The following is a 27417-nucleotide window of genomic DNA, read 5'->3' as shown; positions in this document are numbered from 1 at the left end:
TGTTCTGACTGAATGGAAAGGTTGTTTATGAGAGCTGTTGGTGGATTTGACACGGTCAGTGGTTTAAGTTAGTGGCCTTCTTATATCCCTCACGCTGCATTAAGACTGTAGTGTGCTGCCCTAATGCTTTTAGAAGCAAACGCCGGATGTAGAAGGATGTGGCTGTGCTTCCCGGTACTGTTTCAGAAGCTTTTTTTCCAGAGAGGCGAGGGTTGAGACTCCACTTAGATGTTATTGGATGCCTGTTCTTCTTGTGTCCTCATGTACAGTACATACTATTCTGTTAGTGTAGCAATATTTAGATTTTGATCCACTGCCTGAAAAAGCATTAGGACTATAGTAGTCTATAATGATAGCTATATCTAGGATCAGGGGTTTTCAAACCTGAAAGCCCCCCAGCACTGCATATTTTGTATGTTTCCCTTAGTAGACACCCAATTCAAGTCTTGCAGTCTCTATTAATGAGCTAATGAGTTGAATCAGGTGTGTTAGATGAAGGAGATGTACAAAATGTGCAGGGGGGAGCCTTCGGGACAGGTTTGAAAACTCCCGAACCCCCTTCAGGATAGGTTTGAAAACCCTCCTCATTTTATTAATTTTTTTGTTACCAAATATTCTTTAATCTGTTTTAGGACAGTTGGTCCTGTCTGTACTAGGTTAGCATTCATTGAACGCCTTTAAAATTCCAATCCAGTTTCTGAGTTCGAACTGAATTTGAATTGAGGTAGCGAACATAATTGCAATTTGAATTTTGAGGGAAATAGAATTAAGTCAAATCATGCCACTATTTATCACAAGTCATTGTTTATATAGTAGGGCTGCACGATTACTCGAAATTAAATTGCAAAGGTGATAAATCAAGATTAGGTAGAAGCTGCGATTGTCATGAGAATCTTTCAGTGAAGCATGGTTCTGTGATCAGTAGTAAATCTCCATCCGAAGGCCAGAGGGCACTCCAAATATGCCTTGCAGAAGAAACCCAGGAAATCTCTATAGACGGTTTCATCAGGCGCACACGCCTGGCCCTAAGTTAACTTCCAGTCTGGTTTTGTTTATCAGTCTGGCTATGGCACCGCTTACAAACACAGTTAAAGTTAAGATGATGTGTAGACTGAAGTTGGGCTCAGGTGGCTGTGCTGTGGGATGTGTTTCCCATACATTTATTTATTTGTGGCACTCACAATATCAAAGCTGACCGATTTTCCAAAAGGCTTCATTGAATAAACATGAGCACGTACTGCACGTTTGAAAATCAAAAGGAGGTGCAGGTGACTGTATTTCTGAAGGAAGACTATCTTTAATTAGTCTATTAATTTTTCAATGTCATTTTCATTTCATCTTGCATGTTATATGCCTGATAAAGCAGCGTTTGTGAGCTCAGCACTGCTTTGTGTACAGCAGTTACTAACCTCTGTTTCTCCCGGTTTAAAGCACCTCCTGCTTGCAGAGAATGAATTTGCATTTTCAGTAAGTCTGATTTACGCAGCAAACATATATTGCTTGTTATTATATTATATAATAACAAGCAGCCCTATTATATAGCGCTTTATACAATACAGACTGTTTCGATAACAAAGAAGTAACAGTAAATAAAAATAAACTGAATTGAAATTTAAATTCAGTTAAATTCATATAACAGTAATGTTAAATAGAAGAGCAAAGTTTTTCAAAACCTCTCGTGAATGGCGGAGGAGACTGACGTGGAAGAGAAGAACTGAATAAAGTTGTTATTTATGTTTTTCTTTGTGCACAAAAATCAGTAATGCTGTTGCTGTCTATGCAGGGTCAGAAAGCTATCGGATTTCATCAAAAATCTTAGTTTGTGTTCTTAAAATGAACGCAGTCTTACGGGTTTGGAACGACATGAGTGTGAGTAATTAATGACAGTATTTACATTTTTGGGTGAACTATCCCTTTAAAAAACCTTTTAAGTTTGAAGATAGATAGATAGATAGATAGATAGATAGATAGATAGATAGATAGATAGATAGATAGATGTTTTGAAATACAATTAAATTATATATTGCACCATATTTATTAAACTAAAAAAAAAAAAAAAAGAATTAAACCAGGGTGAAAGAGCACTACATTTCACAGAATGCATAACCTGTGTTGAATTTCTTTGATTAGCAGTTAAGCAAATTTCTTTCACCATTGTTCCATTTCAGATTTCTGTATGGCCAATACAGTTCAAACTCATGAACTGGCAGGATATTAATTATTCAGTTCTGCATTTTGCAACTACCCCTTTCTGTACAGAACTAAAACTTGAATAATGTCTTGTGTACTTTTTTCCCCCACCTCTTAACCTCAATTTTGGGATTACGAGAGTATAAAATATTCAGTATCCTTGCAGAAAAGTTGGGAATTTCTTTGTAGCCATATCTTGCAGTATAAATGTTTATGAAGAGCTGCTGTATGGAGAGCGATGGAAAGTGAGGGTAGCTCTGAACAGCACTTACCCACACACACCCACATCCCATCGTCCAAACAAAGCACTCCACTCACACATCATCTGCAAATGCAAAGGCTCCTCAGTGTGTGGGCTGAGCAAATGGCACCAAGTCATGGTCACACACCAAGCCAAATGCTGTTAAAGCCTTTAAAGTAACAGTAGTCAAACAGGCTGTGGGAGGACTGGAACCTTTTCTATGAACCCTGTCTCTGCCTTTAAAATGCCCAGTGTCCCCTGACCCCTTTAATTGTAAGGTATAAGGCCATGTCCACAAGTTCACAAGACACTTTGCTTTATTTCTCCCACTGGACTATCAAAGCGGTTTTCTTATCTGCTGTAGGGGTGAGGTAGTATCACTAATGGGGGGAATGAAAACATGGTTGTACTGGATTCCATTGAAAGAGATTTTCCTTTCATTCTTGTCAAATTACAGATGCAGAAGACCTCCCTTCTCCGCATGTGAATATTGCACTGTGCTGAATGAATAATGTATGTACGTGACTGACATTGTGGGTCTGATTTGTTTTAGATTGAGACAGAATTCCGCAAATTCACTCATAATACCTATGAAAGGATTCTGACCCCTGCAATACTATGGAAGATACGCATAGATGCATCCTGTGGTGTTAAAGGAATAGTTTACCCAAAAGTTAAAATATATCTTAATGATAGATTTGTTTATTACAAACACACAGCTTTTCACTTCATAACGTTATTGATTGACTGGAATTAATTAAATTAAATATTTATAATATTTATAAATATTTATATAATATAATGAATTTATTAAATATTTGCTAAATTTCTTCAAATCTGTTCCTATTAAGAAATAAACGTATCTACATCCTGGATGGCCTGAGGGTGGGCTCAGCTTATTTTAATTTTAGGGTGAAATATTTCAGTGCACAGTAAACAATAGTGAGTGTAAAATGTTATGAAATGTACTTTTATCATACTCAATGATTAACTTACCTAGTGTCATAGATTGCAAACAGCTTTTTATTCCCATCCACAGCATTCCTGCAAAACAGAGGGATGTGATGTTACTATTCCCATCATTCAATGCGCTGTTACTAATTTTAGAATGAACACATTCTGTAAACAATTGTGATGTTTCTGATTGTATCTAGTAAAAATTAATCCCAAAAAGCATTACCAAATACATCACTTGAGTTCCAAATACGTCTTGAGTTCAAATTGTCGTTTTGCTAATCTTTGTTATTAAAGATCTGTTTAATATGTGAACATAAAAAACAACACTATATCAGAATTATCAGATGCTCGCAGGACACAGGTGGACTGTAGAAGTAACAGCTGTTCTTGTGTGAATATCTCCGGAGTGCACATCAGTGGATTCAATCAGCAGCCAGACAGAAGCGCCTCAAAAATGAATCAATCCCCAAAACACATGACTGCAATATCATATTATACCTACACAACAAAACTGTCTGCAAAATCTTCATGAACCTAGAAATAATCTCATCCTAACGGATGTGTTTTTTCTCAGTAGCACTGTGACCATTACAGCCAACCCAAAACAGATGTTTAATTTACTCGCTTGAATCATAGACATTCTTAGGTTATCTTGCTGTAAATCAGTGTAACATCTTCAGAATGCATTACTTCATTCAAAAAAACCCACAATGAGTGTATTTTACTGGAATTATTTAATACAAATGCTTGTTTTATATTTGAAGTTATAATATTTATACTTTTGCATTAGGATTTTGCATAATCCCTAGAATAGTGCTATGCCACATTTTTCATACATTTTTAAAGACATTTCCCAGACGTCCTGTCAGCCAAAATCAGCATTAAGTGTGTCATTTATAAAATAATCTAATTCAATAAGTTCTTTTCACTTATGCATAACATGAAATTGGAGCAGGTAGAGCTTTTTAAGGTTTTCATTTATTTACTGATGCACTGCAGTGATAGCATCAGAAAAAAATGGGTTTAGAGTTCCCTCTGATGGCTGTCCTCATTACTACTCGTGCCTATTCAGTTTCTTATAAAACAATAATCAACTCTACTATCATAAACCATTTTTTTTTTTTTTGTATGTAGTCATGTCAAATTAATGTTGTATCTTAGACTGATACCTTGATTACTTTATTTAACTAGGCTTCATACATATTTTAATTTAAACCCAGGATGATTGTTTAATTTACAACCCGTTTTAACAGAGTAAAACTGATACTTTTAAACCATAAATATTCCCAATGGAGATATAATACACCACATGTAGAGGAAGCCAGTCTTCATTAAACAGCCTGGTGCAGCGGGGGGCTGCCTAAGGGTAAACGCTCGTGAGCAATATGCCTAGTAAGCAGAATTGTTGGGAAATCCACTCATTTCTAGCGTCCACGCTTGTAACGCACGCCTGCGCAGCGATAATCGCGCTTTTCTCTTAATAAGCTCAAACAAGATAAGTTTCAAACCCCAAACGGCCGCTCAAATTTCCCTCGGGGGGTAATTATGCAGCGCGCGCAGAGGTGACGTCCTATTACTTTAGTCCCAAACACGAACAAATTCCACTAGAGTGACAGTCGTGCTAGAGTGCGTGGAGAGCAACGGACGTCCAAACCGGCGACCCGGTAAGCGGAAAATCTTGTTAAACTCTGTAACGCTTGAACGGTTGCGCAGATAAGCGTTCAGACGTCGTACACTAGGCTACCACAGAGGGAAGAAAGGGGAAAGTAATGGTCTGTTAAGGGGATGTGTTAAATAGAGGAAGAATAGGGGAAGAGACAAAAAGACTGTTTTAAGGGCTGTTGTGCTGTCTGGTTACTGTTCTTCCATTGGATTTAGGAGTGATGAAGAGGTCTTTGGGATGCGGGGGAAAGGAAGGGATGCTCTGCAGCGGTTGTTCAGCAACTGAATCGTAAAAGAGGACGAAACAATGAGCCTGAATGGTTAAGACTGGATATTATCTGAAGAACAACGCATCGCACTGCTGCTGTAGGCTGAACGTTGCGGGATTTTGCTCACTGCTTCAAAAGGAATTCATTGCAGTTGTTCAACGTGGATCCACTGCACCATTCAGGTATTTAAGGTAAGATACGAGGCTTTTACTGTACACTATCTCTGCTCAACTCTGCTTTGTAGGACTCACTATAAATGTTCGACAAGTTTATACGCCAGAGGCTGTTAAAAACTATGAATTACAGCTGCTGAAAACTCAGCGCTCCTAAAGGTTTTACAAACGATCATGTTGAAAGAAATGTTGTGAACTATAGCATTCAAGGGAAATGCACAAAAACAAAAAAAACATAAAACGGATTCTTGACATTGGAATTGTGTAATAAATAAATAAATAATAACGAATTAGAATCTAAAATTAGAAAATACATAACATTATGCATAAAACAAAATAAAGCAGCATGGTAATTGCATGAATAATGATAATAATAAAGTATTTGATTAAATACTCTGATGGTCTTTGTTGTTTTAAGTTTACTGATCATCCCATTTTATGGATTTTGTATACACCTCAAACTCTCTTTTTCCCCCTCTTAATATTCTTTTTAAATTACAGTGTGCATAATAGAGTTTCATGGAGAATGGCCAGATTATCATAATGCTGGAATGAACTCCCTATCCTGGACTTTTGCAGGTATGGGATATGGACCACATTGCAGCGCCAAAATGAGAAGTCTGTGGGTCGTTGTTTTGTTCATGACTTTCACCTGCCGTCTGAGGTAGATTACATCTTCAACGTAACTTTCTATTTTATGCTGACCAGATCAATATTTTTATTTCAGGAGCCATTTGATGTAAGATAGGATATGTCTGTAATGGATTTATGTTGACTCAGATTTTCAGACCATTATATCACTGTGGTCATGTTTGAAGGGAGGATGGGAGCTAAATACTTGTAGTTATTAATTATCTTTGTGGTCTTGTGCATCAGCCTTTCCCAGTCTACTACAGGGATTCCTAAAGAGTCAGAGCTCAATGATAACATCACAGTATTCACACGAATCCTGGATGGATTGCTGGATGGCTACGATAACAGACTGCGACCTGGGCTTGGAGGTAAACTGCCTTTCCATCTTTAAACCATAATCTGTTGCAAAGTCGTGCTTTAGTGAGAGGTTTTTTTCTTTGTATATTAGTGGCATTTATGTCTGGCATTGACTTCTGGTAGTTATTCTGAAAAGATGTGTTCAGATGGTTTTTGAAAAACAGAGAGAACGCCCACACATTACATCGTGACAGTGGCATGAAGGACTTTCATTAAAAAAAGAGAGAGAGAGAGAGAGATGCTGCTTCTATTCAATTCACTAACTGGGGGGAAAAAGTAAATAGAAAAGAAAAAAATCAGTGTTTTATACAGCAGATGTTTACACTGAGCAGAAGTGATCACTGAAATTGCCTGGTCCTCTGTGAAAATCAAACAGCCACTTTTTCCCGGCACTCTCAGTTACAGTGTTCTTGCTAGAGAGAGAGAGAGAGAGAGAGAGAGGGAGAGGGAGGATATCAATGTGGCTGCTGACCTTGAGAAAGCTATCGCTCTTTTCCAAAGGTGCAGGTTCATTGTTCTCAGAGGTCGAAAGCATGGCATTATGGCAGAGAAATAGAATAAACACAGGCTGCTCTGTTTCCACGTGAGTGAGTTCAAGGGAGCGCATCTCATAGCTGTAGCAGCAGCAACGTGATGTCCATTGACAAATGATGCCATTTGACTTGATTTAGTGCTTTGAGAAGGAAAGTGCAATCAAGCGAATGAAATTAATTTCTTTTCATTTAAAAAAATGAATGCAACAAAATAATGTGGCCAAATCAAAGCATACTTTAATGGAAATTCTGTATATTTTATATTATATTTACACATATATTTGCTATTTTTAAAAAAAATGGTTTTAAGTTTAGTACTGTTAACTATAATAGCTCTATCTATCTATCTATCTATCTATCTATCTATCTATCTATCTACTGTATCTATCTATGCGATGACCAAAATTGAACTCGATCTAATAAATCACAATTTGTTTGTGATTTTACAGAGAAAGTGACAGAAATTAAGACCAACATCTTTGTGACCAGCTTTGGACCAGTGTCAGACACTGAGATGTTAAGTATTTCAACCATATCCTTTCTTCATGAAGAAAAACCATTCATTACCCTCTACAGCAGGACATTCCCACCCGAGATCTCTCTTCATCAAGACCCCCTTCAATAAATCATGCCTCCATCTGTAACATTACTTCACCTCTGCAACTTTTCATGAAATTCTGCATGCAATATCTTAGGTAGGTTGCAGTATGATCTGATGAATGATACTATTGTTCATTTTTATATTCAGTCATGTGACACATTTGATTCTGCCTTCAGGCAAGGTTGTTGCTATAATTGATGGGCCACTGGAGAAAAAGTTTATGGGGAGGCCTCAGTGGGCCCCTCCTCCTCATCATCACAGGGCCCGGGGTCCCTCACAATGACCCTGCCTTCAGGTACACACTAATGACACTAATATTCTCATTTCAACAGGAATACACCATTGATGTGTTTTTCCGTCAAAGCTGGAAGGATGAGCGTTTGTGTTTCAAGGGGCCAATGGAGATGCTACCTCTGAATAACCTGCTGGCCAGCAACATCTGGACACCAGACACTTTTTTCCTTAACGGAAAAAAATCCATTGCTCACAACATGACAACGCCCAACAAGCTTCTGAGACTGAAGGATGATGGGACATTGCTGTACACCATGAGGTACCAGTTTAAGCTATGACACCTTGTCATTTCCCAGTATGTGAACTGCTGTGTGCATGAATGGATTTGAGTAGTTATGGGTAGTACAGTCATACAGTTGACCTTCATCTCATTTATGCCCTCCTCACCCCTGTTTTGCACTGTTGAACGCTCTGCCATGTGACAGATGTGTTAAGCACACATAAACTCGGCTCCCGCTGAACTCAGCATCTCATGTTCCACATCGTACAATCTCTGTGGGAATGTTCAGCTTGCCCCTGCTAAAGCTAAGATTTCTCTCTATACATTTTTTTTCAGTGTTGTCTTTTCACAAGAGGTCACTGGGTTTATCTCTCTTGTTGTTTTGGTTTTATTAGTGGTTATACATACTTTTTTCTCATGCTTATTTATTGTCTTTATATTTCAAGGCCAAAACTCCTCTTGCTCTGTTTATGCTATAGACTTGAACGGTACTTCAAATCATCCAAGTCATTGAGAAGAGTTGTTGAGGAGATTTCTTTTAAATAAATAATAATAAAAAATAAAAATTATACGGCTATTATAATTATACAGGAAAATTCACAAATGCTTTTGCTGGAAAATTATGGCATAAGTGGCAAAATGTCACTGATTATTTTGTCATTTTCAGTCCATTATTGCTGATGCTACCATGACTAATCATATGTTATTTTTGCACTTTTGACAAAACTCCATTTATGCTATCCGGATAGATAATTTTACCTAGTTTGCAAGTTTAAAATTTCTTTTGACTTTGAGTAGTGTACTGAGGCTCCAGAGGCAAATTCTAATTTTGTTGAAACTCCACACACATTTTCTTCGGAAAATGTACTTACTGTACCTACTGTATCTAGTTTATTTTGTTTTCTTTGTGCCCTGGATCAGTCATCCAAGGGTGTTCCAACCTAAGGGTTTTCCAGAGAAAAGAAAGCAAGATGGGGATAATACAAAGCAAGAGATAGAAACAAAGGAACAGGAGAAAGTGGGAAAGGCCATGTGGCTGTATGTTTTATGCCCCTGTTGTTGAGTTGTTCTTCACAGACTGTCTGCTCCATTACTCACAGTATCACACGCACACACATACAGTACAGTTACACACACGCACAGTTTCTGCTCTCTATGCTATCATCAGCAACAATCTACTGCCAAGTACCATAGACTGCTGTGTTAGTGCTGTATAAAAGCCGCTATTGTTGTTCTCAAATGGCATCAATACTAAATCCTCTTTGTAGTAGAATCTGCTTGAGTGCTGAATTTTGAGGAGCACAATCGCAAAGTGTTTAGATTGTGGTGGTTATGTATAAGTTGTTTTTATTCCCTGAGGTTACACTTATGGTGATCCATTATATAATGAGTTATTAGCTTTTATTAACACAAATTTAAATGCAAAGGGGGATTTGGTGAGTTTTACAAAGAGGTAACAAATAGATTTCATGTAGTGGGGCTTAAGCAATATAAAATAAATGAAAAAGTCAAAGAGCATGGATCATTTAATTTACATGAAACACATTTCTTTCTCATTTGCGGATCTTTGCTGTTGTTTTTTTTTTTTTGTTGTTGTTTTTTTTAAATTGTCTGTGTTGTGTTTTGCGAGACCAAATGCATATTACAAAATTGCTCAATTGCTAAAGCCTTAGATAGAGCTGCTTTTTTGGATCATAGATTGAATGAAATCATCAATCAAACATTAATGACTCTGAGAGGAAATGACTCGGAGCATGTCATTTAGAAATCAATGGTGGAGCTATTGTAGCTTGCCTACAATAAACTCTGCCCAGTGTTGCATTTCCTAACAGTGCAAACCATTTAAAGGGCCTTTTACCACTCACTAATGCGCACATTGTTTCTGGAAAAGTGATCAGCAGTAAGGTCTGTTTTTTTTTTCCTGCTGAGATGGAAAGGAGCACATTAGCTGCCATGAAAAAGAGGGCAAAACAGTTTCACCACCCACATTCTAAAAGTGGAATGCAGTCTACAGGCTTTTATTAGAGTTAAAAAGGAGGTTATGAGACCGAACAAAAGGGAGATGTTCTAGAAACTGTCAAATCTTCTGAAGGATCTGCCATATTTTTAAAATAACTTCTTTGCTTGAGCTCAGTGTTGAGACAAATGGTGCAGCAGGCAAACATGCACTGTAAAAATTGTAAATATAAAATAAAAACATTTTTAAAGAGGGTCATAACCAACACAGAAATTGAGAGGGACATGTCTGCCTCAGTATTCAGATTAATGGTTGATCAATATGGATTTTTCAGTGAGCAATTGTTAAAATTTTAACTTTGATATACCCTTTAATTTTTTAAAATGTTTGTATTTTTGTGTATACAAATGTACAGATAATGAAAAGATATATGATTTCCCATGTTTTTTTTTATTTTTTATAACGGCTAGTTGACTGTGAATGTGCAAATTAATACAAAGTCCTGTAGTGATTTATGTACTACAATTTTTAGATATTGCAATGACACATGCATGCACTGTATATACAATCTGAAAGGTAGACACCTCTAATATTAAAAAGTACAATCTATTACAATATTATCTCTTTAATATTTAAGGAAACTGTAAGAAAGTATAAATGAATGAATGAATGATGCATTTATATAGTGCTTTATTGTGTATTTTTGTACACCCATCCGCTTTACAGTCATGTGGGGGAGGGGGTGGGAGGGTGGTCTCTCCTCAACCACCAACAGTAGTATTTTAAGTGCATTATTTATAATTACAACTTAAGTTTGTATATTACTGTTGAGTTGGCACTCGTTATTTAAAGATTCATACGACTTACAGAATGTTCCTGTGAAATTTGTAAGACAGCCAAAGGAAGATCAGAAAATAATAATTTATGAGCTTTAATGGGCTATCACAGACCAAATAAAGTTCACTGTCAGGATAAAGCTCTGAAAACCCATGAGTCAAGGCCCCAGTGCCACATCATTTCATCTCCACATCCAGCCATGCTGACCTCAGCACTAACTGTGTTCAGTAAGTACATAGCGAGCCCTTCGCCTCCCATATGACTGGTTTTGATAAAGTTGTGTGAGCTGGTCGAACGGAGGTTGAGTTTAGAGGACAGTCCTTCATTTTTCCAATACAGCAATACATCATGGAGCTGTCAGAGATGAAGGACCTGTGCTGATTAAGTGAAGGAACAGCGCCTCACGTGTCCTGCCCAATTAATTACATTCTCGCAGGATTTCCAGTCAGCGATACAACCACAGGCCCTTCAACCCCAGTCTCATCCTCAAATGCTGATGATGGAGGTTTTAAGCAGTTCCAGTAGCGTGGCAATATCAAACCCTTCATTACGCTGTCAGCTGAGGGTCAACGCTGACATCTTATTGCATTGCTTACACCAAAGCATTGAATAGGCTCCAGCCGGGATGTTGAGGGAAGGGTTTAATGGCTATAGGGCAGCATAATATGGCAGCCATCCTGTAGCCATAATGGTAATGCTAGCTATGATCAGTCTTGAGCTCATATAATTGCTTTGCTAAATAGCCTAGCTGATTTTTGCTTTAGCTGCAGACTTTGAACATTGATTTAAATAGACTTTATGCAACCAGACATTGTAGATCTCATGGATGTATTTGTTGAATGTATGACTTTTTTGTAATTGGAAGTGCCTGAAACCTTTTGGCTGTTTGACAAGATGGACATTAATTATATGACGCTACTTCCATTTCATATTTCTAATGTCATTTTAGATCACTTATATACTCTATAACATCAGCAATCAGGTTCAGATGCACTCTTTCAGATAGAATGAATTGATATTTTCCAGTTGCAAAATCCATCTCCATCACATTTAATGTGTCTAGCCTAAAATCTTTTCAGGAAATCATTTAGTTATAAAATTAAAAAGCTGTGTATCATAAGTGGTCCACTAGAGGGGGCTACAGGATAGCTAGGATTCAGCCACTGCAGCGCCACTGCAGTGTTCTCTACATCAGAGGGCTTTAAACTTTTAGGAATAAAGGAAACTATAGGCCTATATATTTTTTTCACGAATAAAGACTTGGATATACAGTGTATGAAATATTGTGATTTATATATATATATTCACCACTATAACCAGACTTCCACTTCTGAGAACCCCAGAAATGTGAAAATGGTTAATTCCATAAAAGAGCAACAACAACAATATTAATTGTATGCCACTTCAGTTTATCTTATTGAATAACGTAATTTAGTTGAAACTGAATCAGTCATCACTAGTTTGTGATAGCACTGAATGTAGTGACATAGCACAGTAATTATTTTGTTGCTTGTAGTCCTCAAATATTACAATAGGTGGCGATGCCAGTTCAAAAGAGATCTTTTACATCCTTCTGTATGCAGCATGAACATTTCCAATGCATTGGAATGCAAAACTGAAAATTGAATAGGGAATGGCATTTGTATGTATGTTTTTGTTAAGTTAGTAGCCTATGTGTGTGTGTGTGTGTGCTTAAAGAAAAAATTAGCAGTGATTTACTTTACCGATTTGGCAGCATTCCTACTTCTGGCACATGATGGCACCCTTGTTCTATAAATTCATCTTAGAACACTCAACACTACACACAAGCTCAGTCTTACTTTTAATATTCACAAGTTATTCAGGCCTATAGCTACATTAGGAAGATTTTCAATGAGACATTGAATGTTGATGTAATTACAGCTACTCACTGTTCCAGTGATGATTGTCACTAAACTGATGATTACTTAAGACATGTTTATACTAAAAACTGATCTTTAGAACATATTCAGAAGTTATTTTAATTTGATTTTTTCTCTCTTTAGATTGACCATATCAGCGGAGTGTCCCATGCAGTTGGAGGATTTTCCTATGGATGCTCATGCCTGCCCACTCAAATTTGGCAGCTGTAAGTCTATAGTCTATGTTTTATTCTGAATGAAGAACAATTGCCTTTCCCCCAAAAAAACCCATTGTACATGTTTCAGCAGATTCCAAGAAATCATAAAATAATCCCTCTGATGAAGTATAGTATATAGTCACTACTCAAAATTCAAGATTACATCCATTTTATTATGTAAATGCATTGAACCATATCTCTAATTTAGATAAACAAGATGCAAGTATAAGATTGCAAAAGCTACCACACTTTTTAAAAATTATATAGAAACAGCTTGACGGACTGGTGTTTAGGGTATATCTGACCACATAATAAGTCCGATTTAGTCTTATTACCACGTGGCAACCTGTCCAAGAGTAGGATTAAGATTATCACCTGGTGCTTGCAGAGAGGAGGGTGACTTGAGGACCAGATTAGTAGAATGGTTACCTTCCAACCCTCCTGTGTTTACGTACACACAAATGGAAGGCTTTTTGGTGCTAAGATGCCAGGAATGACCTGAGATGGGCTCAGGTTTCTTTGATGTTTAGGGCATTACAGGATAGGGCTGTGCAAGGAGAGCCTTTGGGTTGGGATACAGCAGAAACCAAGACAGACAGTGCTTAGGAGGGGTGTCACTGATGTTTCAGGATCATGCATATCTGAATATTTGATCAGTTTTATTTTTGTAGCTGCACAGTAAAAAAAAAAGTTCATGTTTTGAAGACATTGTATAGGCTTCTGAGAATACAGAGGAGGGTAGTCTGGCCTGTGGGATGATTTGAACCTTTAAACATTTAAATTAAAAAAAAAGATTCACGTTTGCTACAGCAGGTCAGCTGATATGTTACATTTGTTTTGTTAGCTGTTGTCCAGGTTTATCATAGTTAAAATAAACTATATATCTAGTTGCCAAGGCAATGCTTCTGATTTTCATTTAGATTAACATGATACTAAAATGGTACTTAAATAATTCAAAGTAAAATGCAGTAGTTAATAAATACTAAATATATATATATATAAAAAAGTACTGTAATAAAAATGACAAAAACACAACAAAATGAATAAAAGTTGAACTAAAATTAAAATGAAAACAGATAATATAAAAATAAACAATCAAAATTTAAATGAAAGCTATCTCAGTGACCCTGAAATGATACTGCTGTCATCTTGTGCTTAAACTGTCCATGAATACATCAAGATTTAACAAAAATAAATAAATAAATAAAAACTAAGAAAAAATAATCGGCCAGCATAAATTGAAGTTTAAACTAATCTGGCAAGTGACCTAAAATGAGTTTGAATTTGTACTTTAGGGAATCTCATAGGCTTCCCAAATTGGATGGACTTTTAAATTAGAGCATCAGCGTAGTTAGAAGTACAGTATAAAATCTAATCACTCTAGTACAATTGTAGTACTAGCCAGTGAGGTTTGACCTGAATCCAAATTGATGTGGACAATCCTTGAAACTAATGTTAAACCAGCCACACTGGATCAATTTAAGATCCTCAGCTGTCTAAAAAAACCAAAACATTTTGTGCTCTAAAAACACTCTCCTTTTTTTGTTGTTTGGAATACTGAAAACATTTTAATAACAATAATAACAAGGCTTAGTACTTACAAGGCTTACAAAAGATCTATAATTGTAAGTTCTGGAGACTGCCTTAGGTGTAGCACGATTTTTTTTCTTACTTTGTTCAGATCTTTCTTATGGACAATAGCATATCTAACAACATTTACTTGATTTAATTTTTTTTCCTCTCATTGATCAGTTCATAAATTACCTATTTTATTACAGAAGCAAGAACTACTTAATCCGCTATAAATATTTGATGAAGGTCGAGCACGATCTTCACAAATTAATAGTACGGTGTTAATAAACATTAACTATCCTGCACAGAAATGGTTGTCTTTTATTATTTAGTCATTTTGTTTAATTAGTAATTTCACAGCATTTCTTGGGTTTTTTAAAGGGGTCATATGATGTTGCTAAAAAGAACATTATTTTGTGTATTTGGTGTAATGAAATGTGTTAATGTGGTTTAAGGTTCAAAAAACACATTTTCCACACACTGTACATTATTGTTTCTCCTCTATGCTCCGCATTCTAAAACGCGTCGATTTTTACAAAGCTCATCGGTCTAAAAAGTGAGGTGTGCTCTGATTGGCCAGCTATCCAGTGCGTTGTGATTGGCCGAATACCTCAAGCGTGCGATGTGATGCTGTGATGCTGTGATGCTGTGTCCCGGCCGGAGTGACGTGACAAAAATATTAAAACCCATTATAAACGAGGCATTTGTTGCATCCAGTGGGGACATAATTACTGATTATAATGACTTATACTGTCTTGAGTCTTGAGAACAGCGCAGCCGGTGGATTTGATGAAGGAGCGGCCGGAGGGCTTGCAGCACATGTGATGACCCCGGGCTGGACTCCGCCTCATCCACTGTGAAAGCCGATCCAGCGATTCACAGCACGAAGTTGATGTATTTCCTCCAACCAGCACGGATCAGCTCTAGGCATGACGAAGAGGATATCATCCTCTTTTGGAAGGCCAAACAAAGTAGTCGCTTTCACAATGAATCGCATAGCATCTTCACAACATGGCAACAACGCGGCAACAACAAATACTACAGAGAGAATAAAAGTTACGCCTTCTTTCTTTGTGTGAACATTTGGGCGGCGTTATGCAAATCTTCCCACATCGTGACGTAGATATGTGGGGGTGTGTTAGAACGAGCCGTTTTAGGGGGGTGTGGTTGACTCTTAACTTTTATAAAGAATATCTTTTTGGATTTGAGACTTTAGTCTTTGCAACTTTAAAGATCTTCTTTATGCACCAAGTGCTTGTAACACTCCAAAGAGAAAGGAAAAATTTAAATCGCATCATATGACCCCTTTAATTTTACATTCTACTTAAGATTCAAAACACCTGTGAGCTATCTCAAATGTCTCAAATGGTATTAATTATTCATAGTCAGGTGGTAATTGAGCCTTTGTTAAGGCTCATACGTACTTATTCGTTCACAGACTTGTTTAACACCATTTCCCTTGCATGAGTTACTCTATATACAGGCAGCAGAGAATGATTTATCTTGTAAATCACACAACAAATGTGTTTACTTGAAGTATTGTGCTCTGTTATGTAAAGGGTTATATAAATTCTGTCTGCACTTAGCAGCTTTTGTTTGGATGGTTGGATAACAGTGACAGACGCCTAGTTTTAACCACCATCTCAACCAAAATGCCTTAGAAAGGCAATGGCGCCTGTATAAACAACAGCAGTTCGGAGTTGTGAAACTATTGTTTGTATTATGTTAAGGCCTTTTGTTAAGGAATATTCTGCTCTTTAAAGAGACACAGACAATCTTTCTTGTGGTTAATCTCCACAGACACAATATACATATTCAGCTATGGACTATAAGCACATTGAGGTACAAAGGCATTTCATGACAAGGCATTACAAAACTTCATGATTAATGTAAAGTCATCCGGTCATTATCACAAAATAGTCCCTGGTGTGAAGCTGAGGGTCTTGTATCACTCTGAGAGGGTTTATGTTGCTGTAAAGATCGGCTGACTGTACAGTACATTATCCCACTTATTGCATGGCTTGACATGAAATATTGATTTGAGTTGAAATGATTTTTATTATGTGAGAAGAGAGAGACTGTGGAGTGTCTAGGAGCTTTGAACTCTATGTGTGACTGTCTGACTGTACAGTACATTAACCCAGTTATTACATGGTTACTTGAGAAATTAATAAATAGAGATTAAATAATTTGGTTTTCATTTTAATTATTATTAGTTTAGATGTACAGACTGTTGAGTGAAAAGCTCTGTAGGTTTTCTAAATGAACGGTCATTTATACAGCCATTGTTCAGCAATGTTGATGCAAAAACAACAACAACAACAAAAAATAAGTCACTATTCTCTGATATTTTTCTCTCTGTCTTTTACTACATATTATTCAGTCTGTATACCTTTTTTTTTATATATATATCTACTTTCTGCCATGTCCATTAAGTTTTATTAGATGACATTCATGCCAGTAAAGTTATGTATATTTAGCACTTCCTGTACTGTAGTACAGCCTTCAGGTTCTTGTGCCAGGAGATTCACAGCAAAAGATTATATAGACCATATATTACTGTGGGATGATTCAACCTTGTAAAGGTCCCCTATGGTGAATCATATTTTCGTTCAGATTAATCCAATATATCTCTTCCCAGAGAGTTTTGAGGGAGAAATAAGATAAGGCATAGGTCAGCAATGAAGGATATACCATAGAGGTAGGTCTACAAAATAATGTGTTGAGATACAGGTATAGACCTTTAAAAAAAATAGGCAGTAGACAGACACTTAACAAGTATGCATAATCATTTAAAATATGTCTAAATACACACACACACACACACACACACACACACACATACACACACACACACACACACACACACACACACACACAATGGGATTTCAGCAACAAAACCTTAATATCACAAACATATCCTGCATCTTTATGAATAGAGTGTTTGTTTCTCAACCTGCTTAGCTAATGGCTAAACATGTCACTAGCTGATGTATAGAGTATTAAGGTCACCTTAGGGCAGCCAAGCCTCATAATCTCAGTGTTAAGAAATACAGGCTTTATAGGGACAGGTTAAAAGGTGTGGGTGTTTGGAAAAAAGGAGGGAGTGCTGTTTTTGTTATTTTTTGTATAAATGTTTATATTACGTATGCTGCCATTTTTGTGGTAAAATCTGGAGAGGAATTCTAAACACTGACTATATTTATTCTAGCTTGTTTATTAGTAAATGTTTGAGAAAGAGATTCTGATTTATTTATTTATTTGAACAAGAAATTCAGATTGGACTTTTAAAAATAATATAATTAGCAGTTTTTCTATGGAATTGTCAAAGTTAATTAAAGGCCAGTGCCTCAAGCTAGTGGATAGTGCATTTTTTTTATCTTTCCTTTTATTTTATTTGATTAATTTACCCATGTCACTTTTGCAGATTGTCACATTTTTGGCTGCTTAAGTGCTTTAAGTTACTTTATGTTGTTATTGATTTGAAATGCTGAAAGGTATTCAATAATACATTAAAAACCAGTGGATTGTAAATGAGATGCACAAACAAAATGAAAACTCTGAAATTAAATATAAGATTGATTTAGACTAAGCTGCAAAAAACTAACATTCCTGACCACAAATAAGTGCACACACACATGCTGGTTTCACTGTATTAATGAGGACATCTCATCAAGTGAAGACCACTTTGTGGGTTTTTGACGTTTCACTCTATTTTCGAGGACATTTCCCAAAATGTTGGCATTCTTGAGTATAGCCAAACCTGTATATGCGCGCACACATTCTGTCAAGTCAATCCACACTGAACGATTTCCTTTTACTGGAAAGCATTTCAGTCGTGTGTGAGTAAGAAGGTTATTCTACAGGCTATTTTCTCTTTGGGCTGTGGTGACCCTTTCATAATGAAGAGCTACTTTTTTCCCTCTTAAGTCTTCACCTTTGACCTATGAGAAATATTTTGTCCTCTGTTAGCTAGACCTTGTCACTTCCTTTGGTTTATCAAATGCTGTTTCCTTAATGTCTACAGACTACAGTATGTCAAAAAAGTAAGAATAACATCTCCCACAGTGCTCTGGGTATAATATAAACACACAAAATCTATAGTTTCCTCATGCACATGTTGTTCATTACTGTACCTTTATAATTATACCATAATTTCCACTTCAAACACTGTCCTTAGGAGAGCTGATATCTAACCCTTAAAAAAAGAGTTTCAGGTTATGTTCTGGGTTCTCGAAAAGTTTGAAATGTCACACAGAGTCGGTAAAGGTTCATACCATCAATCCACAATAATAATGACAGCAGTAATGTGCACTGTTTTTGTGTGTCAGAAAGATAGATAACACAGAATACAGACTTGATATCAGCTCAGCGATACTTGATTATGCAATGCTTAGAAAAATATAGGAATTATCACTATAGCAAAAAATAAAAAATAAAAAAATAAAAAACAATTACATAAAAATACCAGAGGAAGATGTTTTACAAATACAAATTTAGAGAGATTGATTCCTTCCTAAAAACAAAACTCTGGGCCTGAGCATTTTTTTTTTTATTGTTATTTTTTTTTGTATGTGTGTAAATTGTATTTAAAGACATTTGTGTGTAAATCTACCTATTTAAGCAAAACATTTATAAATATTAAAGAATTCTGTGCATGTTTCATGAATAAAACCCACTGTCAGTTGTTTATAGAATTAACCGACAGTTAACCGTAAAAATACAGTACATTTGTCCCAAAAGTGTTGCATAACAGTGTTTTATAAAATGCTGTAGTTAAAAATAGAACATTATAGGACTTGCCAGCATTTTGAACTAACTACCTAACTATGCTCTCTGTCCCAGCACTCAGTATTACCTTTACAATCTCATTTGGCTGGTGCCCTATAGAGTCTTAACAGGTAATGTGTGGACTTGTCCTCAAGTGGACTGTCCATTCTGAGAAGTGTCTTTGAGAATGGCCTAGATGCTACTTGCCTATGATGCCTTACATAATACCTTATATTATTACAGCATTTCAACATGCCAAAACCTTTTCTGCAACCATCAAAGGCAATTTGGGACTGTTTTTTGGTAAAAGTACAACATTATCTGTAGGGGTACCCAAGCCCCAGATGAGAGCTTTCACCATAACTGAACTGTCTTTGAATGCTTCCTAAAAGTGGATAGCGAGTTTAATTTTCCTTGTCAGGGGAAGAATAGAGGAGTGGGGGTGGTGAGACTGACAATTTGTGAATTAGTTTGCAGGAATTTGCTAGGGGTATCTAAGGCTATGTGTGTCTGCGTGTGTAGATTGTTGGCAGAATAATCCCCCAGTCTAGATGGTCGGAGTCAATTTTAATTGTGATGGAGACATGTGGCATGAGAGTGGCAGGATTAATGTTTTGCTTCAAGATTGAATGTCACGATGGTGGGAGGGGGCGAAAAGGAAAAGTGTTAAGAAACTGTAAAGCTGCAGCTATTTTATGTGAAACTAGCATCTACTGAAAATTTAGTTTCACATTGTGTTGAATATAAGTTAATTACCGTTAGCAAAATTAATAAATATATATAAAAAATTTGTAACGAAAAAATACATAAATATACAATAAAAATAATTATAATGAATTATAAAATAAAATGTAAATAAAAAAAAAGTTTTTTGCAGACCAGTGTTTTGAAAGGTGTGGCATTTTTCTTCTTCTTCTTCTTCTTCTTCTTCTTTTTTTATAGATCTCTTGCTTTTTTGCAGGATAACTATACAGAGGTTACACTTTTTTAACATATGCAAAGACTTGCTATCTCTTCAGGTTGTGCCACTTTATTGAGGTGTTCCTCTAGTTATCTTTAACTGAGGTGCAGGTATCTATGAAAATCTATTTTTTTTTAACACTTATGGTCTGATCCTATTTTTCAACACAATTGCAGATGATTAAATTTATTACCCAAGCTCTACACTTGGCAGAGTCAGGAAGACATGCTCCCTGTTAATAAAAGCAGCTGATATTTCCCAATGATTGACAGGTGTAGACACTGTACAGTACCTCCTAAATCTGAGAAATGAAAGTTGCCTGCATGTAAATCGCAATGCAGTCAACTGACAATGACTGTACAATCAAGAGTGGGTAACACTTATGCAACCTTATTCAAAGACGGGACTAAACAGATTACATTTAATTTAAACTAATCTTCCAGGTACTTGTGGTGTCTGGTTAATAACCATTTTCATTGCATAATAAGTGTAAACTACTGTGTGTTTTTCCAGATGCCTACCCTATCTCAGAAGTGGTTTATAAGTGGACCAAAGGCCCAGGCATGTCTGTGGTTGTGGCAGAGGAAGGGTCACGTCTCAACCAATACCATCTGATTGGCCACACTGTTGGTACAGAAGATATCAGCACAAGTAGAGGTAAATCACTTTCTCTGACCTAATCCCATTCATTGCAGTAAGTGTAACTTTTCAGTTAGGACCAGGGTCCAAAACGCTTTGTAGTACCGGCCTGAATTGGAAAAATTTAATGCCCATAAACAATACTTACTGGCCATGGAGCTGTATTTTGTTTTATTATTATATATGGTATTCTGTATTTTATTTTATTTTATTTTATTTTTTGTATATTATTATTGGTTTTATATACAACCAATTTTTCATTATATATATATAATTTGTTAAATGTTATATATAAAACAATATTAACAATGATAAAATGTTAAATATGTATATATAAAATGAGAGTTGGATTGTTTATCTTAAAGTTTTATTTTAACCATGAATTATGTTCCTTATTGAAGTTGCCACTGATGTTTAATTTTCTAGCTAGAATACTTATTTATTCTTTCAGAGTTCATCTCTACTTCTAACCCGTTGCATCTAATGCATTATTTTCAGGAACAGGATGTGTTGCATCACACCATTTCAGTTTCATTTTCTTACACCATGTGACGTCTTTTCTCTTAAATAAAGTGATAGCCCTTCTGTGATTATAGCATTTTCAAATCAAGCTGGATGGCAAATGAGTGATGAGGATTTCAGTACACCTCCCACTCATGGCCAGCTGTCTCTAGGACCAGCAGGAGTACAGGAAGAGATGAAGATGAGAGAAGGGGAGGGGGGAAAACAACACTTATCCTGAGCCAGTGGGTCTGGAGGGTTAATCCTCGTGCTTCCCCATCAGTTGTGCTTTTACCATGTGACATCGGTCAGCCAACATTGGCTCAAGCCGGAAAGAGACACATGGAAGACGAGCAAGGGGGAGAAGGGGGCCTAGGTGGCATCTGTCAATTCGGTTATGTAAAGATGACTGGTAATACACTCATATAATTTCTGCCTCTAGCTTTGTAATCATGAGGTGGGGGGTGGGGTTGGGGGCTTCCCCTTGTTCTGCCTTTATGGATGTACATATATGGTTAACTGTGCTGAGCTGGCATACACTTATATTCAATAAGACATTATCATGCTCTGATCATGAGCTAGGCAGATATTATCAACTACGCTTACCACGTCATTATTTAAACCATACTGAGCCATCTCTCTTTCTCACTGCCATTGATTTACACATCAAAGTTTGCCAGCTGTCATCAGGTGGCCAGAAACACTTAGAAACAAGCTCTGAGGCCATGGTATTTCTTTTTTTTTGGCAGGACTTTATAACCTGTCTTCTGATTTTAGCCTTGGCTGACTTGCAGGACAAAGGTCAGCTGGCCATCACTGCTGCTAATCTGAGGTGCAAACCTCTTTACAAAGTTAAAAATAGATCCACCAGGACTTCATATCATGAGTGCAGGGTCATTAGCTCAGCTTAGAAAACCCAGTGGAGAAGAAAGAAAGGGGAAAAAAGACCTTCTAGAGTCTGCCAAACAGAGGGTAAAATTATCTCCAGTGGAAATGTCAACATTCAATCATTTGGGCCACACTGTAGAGACATCCAGATAACCTGTCACCTTTTATTAACAAGAAATCCCATCCAGAAAATAGCACCTGCCCTTCCCAGCTGTTTCAAATTGATTTAGAAGCTGACCCCCCTCAGGTGCTCATCCATTTCTGAAGACATTCAACGCTGTTATTTGTGTAAAAAACAGACCACTCACCAGTTGACCAGCATGGCAGCGTTGTTCTCTGCTATGAATGGGAGTTCTCCATAAACACTCCAAAAGCTTAACAGTAAAATCCACCACAGTCGCATGTTTGCTGCTCTCAGAAGAGTCGCACCCTGCAGGGTACATCCAAGGTGGAATATCTGAAATGGGTTGTGCTTTCTTTCCGGTCATTGAAATAAAGGTCCGAGTGAGACAAAGGGGATGCGACGAGCCCCTCGTGACGAGGACATCTTTGCCCCCAGGGCCCTCACGACGATCAAACTTATCCTTGACTTCCAAGGCTCAACAGCTTGTCGTCCTCTTCATCTGATCCACTTGATCTGTCCCCTTTGATCCTGACTAGATTTTGCACTTTTGCTCTGCTTTTACCCCCTTTTTGGTTCCCTCTCTCTCTCTCTCTGCAAGCCGTAAAAGAGTGTATCCTAAACGCGGATGGCCTGGCCTGACAGAATGGATGGAACTATTGAAAGAGCAAGAGACAGAAGAGTTCACGTGTGTGTATGTGAGAGAGAGAGAGAGAGAGAGAGAGAGAGAGAGAGAGAGAGAGAGAGAGAGAGAAGCCTGCAGGATGCAGATTGTGACGAGGGATTAGTGGGACACAAAAATCCGATTTTGCCAGGAGAAAGCAGCAGTCATCAGTGGATTTTCTATAGTTTATCAGACTGTGTGGCTCAAAAAGATTTTTTTAAAAGCTTCAAATTCAATCTTCACTTGGTTAACAGGATATATAATGTTTTTTTTGTTTTTTTTCACTCCGTATTCTCTTTTTATTCCAGTTAATGATTTACTTCATGTTCCAATGCACAGCGTGACTTAAACACATCATATATGTCACTTTTGTTTAGATGATTCGATCTGTTCCATTCTGATGATTTATGCAGTTTTTATTTCTTTAAAGTCATTTAAGTTTTACTCTATCACTAAAACAACATCAAATCATCTTTGTGGTCAGACATTACAGTAGCTGTCCACTATTTAGTGCTTATGAGACCACAAACTAGGAAGTCAAGGTGTTTCCCTTTACTCTGAAAGAATAGTGACAGTACTGTCGGAAAATTCCATAATCACATCAATTCACATTTCTTTTGATTTGTCTCATATTATTATGTCTCTGTCTTCCCTTGACTTGTTTTTCACCACCTCTCGCTCTCTTTTTCTAATTTTCTCTTTAAACCTCTCAGCTGGTTTGCACTTATCCCACAAGAGTTTAATCACACTCTTTCCCTCCCTCTCTTAGTCCCTTTGTTTCTTCTCTTACTTATTTTTCCATCACTGTTTTCTATTCTCATCCTTTCTCTCATTTCATTCTCCTTCTGTTTCATTGTTCCCCCTGCAGGTCAATACACAGTCATGATGGCCCATTTCTACCTGAAGAGGAAGATCGGTTACTTTGTGATTCAGACCTACATGCCCTGCTTCATGACTGTTATTCTGTCCCAAGTCTCATTCTGGCTCAACCGTGAATCTGTCCCTGCCAGGACTGTCTTTGGTTAGTGCATTCTTTCTTTCTTTTCTGGGGTTTTTTTTTTTTTTTGGCAATTCGTGTTTTACACAAACACATCTGGTTTACTATCCTTGTGGGGACTCTCCATAGGTGTAATGGTTTTGTACTGTACAAACCATATATTCTATTGCCCTTCACCAACCCTACACCTAAACCTACCCCTCACAGAAAACTGTCTGCATTTTTACATTCTCAAAATACTCATTCTGTATGATTTATAAGCTTTTTTTTTCCTCATGCGGACCTCAATTTAGGTCCCCACAGTGACACAAGTCCCCATGAGTCAGTGTGTATTCAGGTTTCACACCCACCCACACACACACACACACAATAGCAAAACACTGTTTAGCATGGCTTTGTTAGCTCCTGCTGGTTAATGTCATAACTACACCATTCAGAGTTTTATTTATATAATTGTATATGCATTGAATTAGCATTTATTTTTATAATTTCAATTTCAATTTTTATTTGATTTTTTTGTAGTATTTAGTATTTTTGAATTTTTTTTTTGTATTTAAAAAAAAATCTATATAATTTAATTTAAAATTTAATTTTGTTTCAGTTTTCGTAATTTTACTACTACAACTTTATTTTCAGTTAGTTGGCAAGGGAACATTTCTAATTCTCATTTAAGTGCATCATGCTAATGCTAACGCTAATAGTATTCTCCAGATATTATTGACTGCTTAGACCAAAAAAGATAAAAAAATAAATAAAAAATAAAAAACCAATACCTTGCTTGCACCTTTAAAAACTCATCAGAATCAGATATTTACTCCTCCAGTTCTGATTTTATGCAGAGGATTTTATATAACTATATTCCGTTTTCACTCACCTAGCATGTATGGATTCTTATTTGTTGCTCCTTTTGGTCTGTCACTTAATGTTTTGCTTTGTACATCGATAATTCTCATCAGAATGGAAATCATAACTGACTGATGCAATCAGTAGGAATGAAGAGCTAATCCACTCAGATGACTGTTTTTGAATTCACACTGCCGTTCCTATTCCATTCTGGGGCCTTGCATTGTATCTTGGCAATAATCAGCAAAGCGAGCAGACAGTCCACAAGGAATATGTGCCCACGCAAACAACATCTCTGGCCAACAAAGGCTACATCAAAACATTTGGCTTTCTCACATAAATATACAAATATCCATGAACGGAGGCTCAAAGACTCACTTGCTGATATCGCACATGTGACAGTGTTTTATTTGCATAGCCAGACTCTGAGAAATCCTGGAGAGGAACTGTAGTACCATACTTATTTATGTCAAAAAAGGTCTCTGTGACTGCTGCCTGGGGCAATCTGATCTCCCTCTGACAGGGACATCACACCTCCGCTCCTCAGACGCTTATCGAGAACTATTCTCAGAGGCTTTGCATAAAGTATTATAACAATACTGTCATTCTAAGGGGCATGTTAGATTAAAAAAAAAAACAGTTATATCTGAACTGCAGTGCTGCTGTGTTTGACCCTTCATTGCTACCTTCTATAAAGTTTTTTCTTTGATAGAAAGTAGACTGCATTTCTGGGAATGAAAGGATCTTAATGTCATTATTCCCAGCTGGTATGCTTTGTTTTGTTGTTAAGAGTTTATGATTCATGAACCAATATTTTATACATGCAAAGCATTTTAAATATTAAAGAAATATTTTGGATGAAAGACAGAATTTCCCTGCACACTGGTAGCAGCATTCACAAAATGACTGTGCTGCTACTGAATTTTTTTTTGATGGATTGCTGTGATTGTTTTTTGCACATAAATCATTTTATTTTATAAGCATTATATGCCTGTATATTTTGCAGATTAAATTATGGTGTAACTCTTATACGTTTTAAAGAAATGTATTTTGTTAATAAAGCATGTTGTTTGATTTATAGTGTGTTACAAAGATGCAATGTCTATTATATATTTCATTAATACTATCTGTCAAAAGTTTTTATATATTATTTGGTATAATTAAGATATTAAAATAAGAAAAGGTATCTTTCGCTCACAGGGCTGCATTTATTTGATCAAAAATCTAAAATGTGACAACAGTAAGTATTATAATTTAAAATAACTGTTTTATTTTAATATACTGTATATTAAAAAGTTATATATTCTTGTGATGGCAAAGCTGAATTTTCAACAGTTATTACTTCAGTCTTCAGTGTCACATAATCCTTCAGAAATAATGTATAATATGCTGATTTGGTGCTCAATTATTATCTTTTTTTGTGTGCTCAATTATTAATAATGGTTCTTATTATCAGTGTTGTTTTTGCTGCTTTAAATTTTTGTGGAAACCATGATAAAAAAAAATTCTGGATTCTTTGATGAATAGAAAGAAAAACATTTATTCAAAATAGAAAACTTTTGTAACATTATAAATGTCTTTACTGTCACTCATGATCAATTAAATGTGTTCTTGCTGAATAAACATATTGACTGGAGTAATTGCTGCTGAAAATTCAGCTTTGCCATCACATGAATAGGTTAAAATAGAAAGTTATTTTAAATTGAACAAATATTTCACAATATAATTTTTTTTTACTGTATTTCTGATCAAATAAATGCAGCCTTGGTGAGCACAAGAGTCTTTATTATTAAAAACTAAGAATCATTCCAAACTTTTGTATTTATTTATTTATTTTTCTTTAGAGATCTTATAATATTCTAAATATCTATGTGTTTGATCCTCCACAGGTGTGACCACAGTGTTGACCATGACCACCCTCAGCATCAGCGCCCGCAACTCCCTTCCTAAAGTAGCATATGCCACTGCAATGGATTGGTTCATCGCTGTTTGCTATGCCTTTGTGTTCTCTGCGCTTATCGAGTTTGCCACAGTCAACTACTTCACCAAACGCAGCTGGGCATGGGATGGAAAGAAGGCCTTGGAGGCTCAGCAGCCTAAAGTGAGTTTAGTATGTTATCATGCGTTTATGCATATATGATGTTCAACTCTTAGAAAACTTCAGAAAGAGACTTTATTGAGTTAAGCTGTATAAAATGACAGTTCTGTTTGACGTGAAGGTTACAATACATTGCGGATATATAATATGCTTTTTTGTTGTTGTTTTGAGACACCAGAACAGCTTGAGAGTGCTCAGACACAACATTTCAGATGGTGTCACTATCTCAAATGTCAACTGCTTTATTAGATGAGCTGTATTTGTGTTAGCTGCTGATGGATGTCACATTTTGAAATTCAATAGGATTAATATTTAGCCTTTACTCAGACTGCCCTTCAGAC

At 36.5% G+C, this 27417-nt stretch overlaps 2 protein-coding genes across 3 annotated transcripts in view; one reads left to right on the top strand and one right to left on the bottom strand.

Annotated features, from left to right (window-relative positions):
• Positions 1-23152, bottom strand: part of gabrb3 (gamma-aminobutyric acid type A receptor subunit beta3) — a 62446-nt gene extending 39294 nt beyond the window's left edge. The window contains exons 1-2 of the mRNA XM_042758514.1: positions 22662-23152; positions 3428-3475 (exon numbers count right to left, since the gene is read on the bottom strand). Coding sequence (XP_042614448.1) covers positions 3428-3475; positions 22662-22756 — 143 coding nt within the window. The 5' untranslated portion in view covers positions 22757-23152. The remainder of the gene's footprint in view (positions 1-3427; positions 3476-22661) is intronic.
• Positions 1-27417, top strand: part of gabra5 (gamma-aminobutyric acid type A receptor subunit alpha5) — a 32019-nt gene that overhangs the window by 985 nt on the left and 3617 nt on the right. The window contains exons 1-10 of one of the 2 annotated variants that reach the window (XM_019095815.2): positions 4759-5052; positions 5267-5510; positions 6072-6156; positions 6369-6493; positions 7465-7532; positions 7949-8169; positions 12949-13031; positions 20839-20982; positions 24007-24159; positions 26868-27079. In XM_019095815.2, the coding sequence (XP_018951360.1) occupies positions 6074-6156; positions 6369-6493; positions 7465-7532; positions 7949-8169; positions 12949-13031; positions 20839-20982; positions 24007-24159; positions 26868-27079 (1089 nt within the window). In that variant the 5' untranslated portion in view covers positions 4759-5052; positions 5267-5510; positions 6072-6073. Of the gene's footprint in view, positions 1-4758; positions 5053-5266; positions 5511-6071; positions 6157-6368; positions 6494-7464; positions 7533-7948; positions 8170-12948; positions 13032-20838; positions 20983-24006; positions 24160-26867; positions 27080-27417 lie in introns of those variants that run through there. The other variant, XM_019095814.2, reaches the window with a different exon arrangement.

This window comes from Cyprinus carpio, chromosome A6 (assembly GCF_018340385.1).
Source record: "Cyprinus carpio isolate SPL01 chromosome A6, ASM1834038v1, whole genome shotgun sequence".
Taxonomy (NCBI): Eukaryota; Metazoa; Chordata; class Actinopteri; order Cypriniformes; family Cyprinidae; genus Cyprinus; species Cyprinus carpio.
This window is presented reverse-complemented; position numbering and strand designations above follow the sequence as displayed.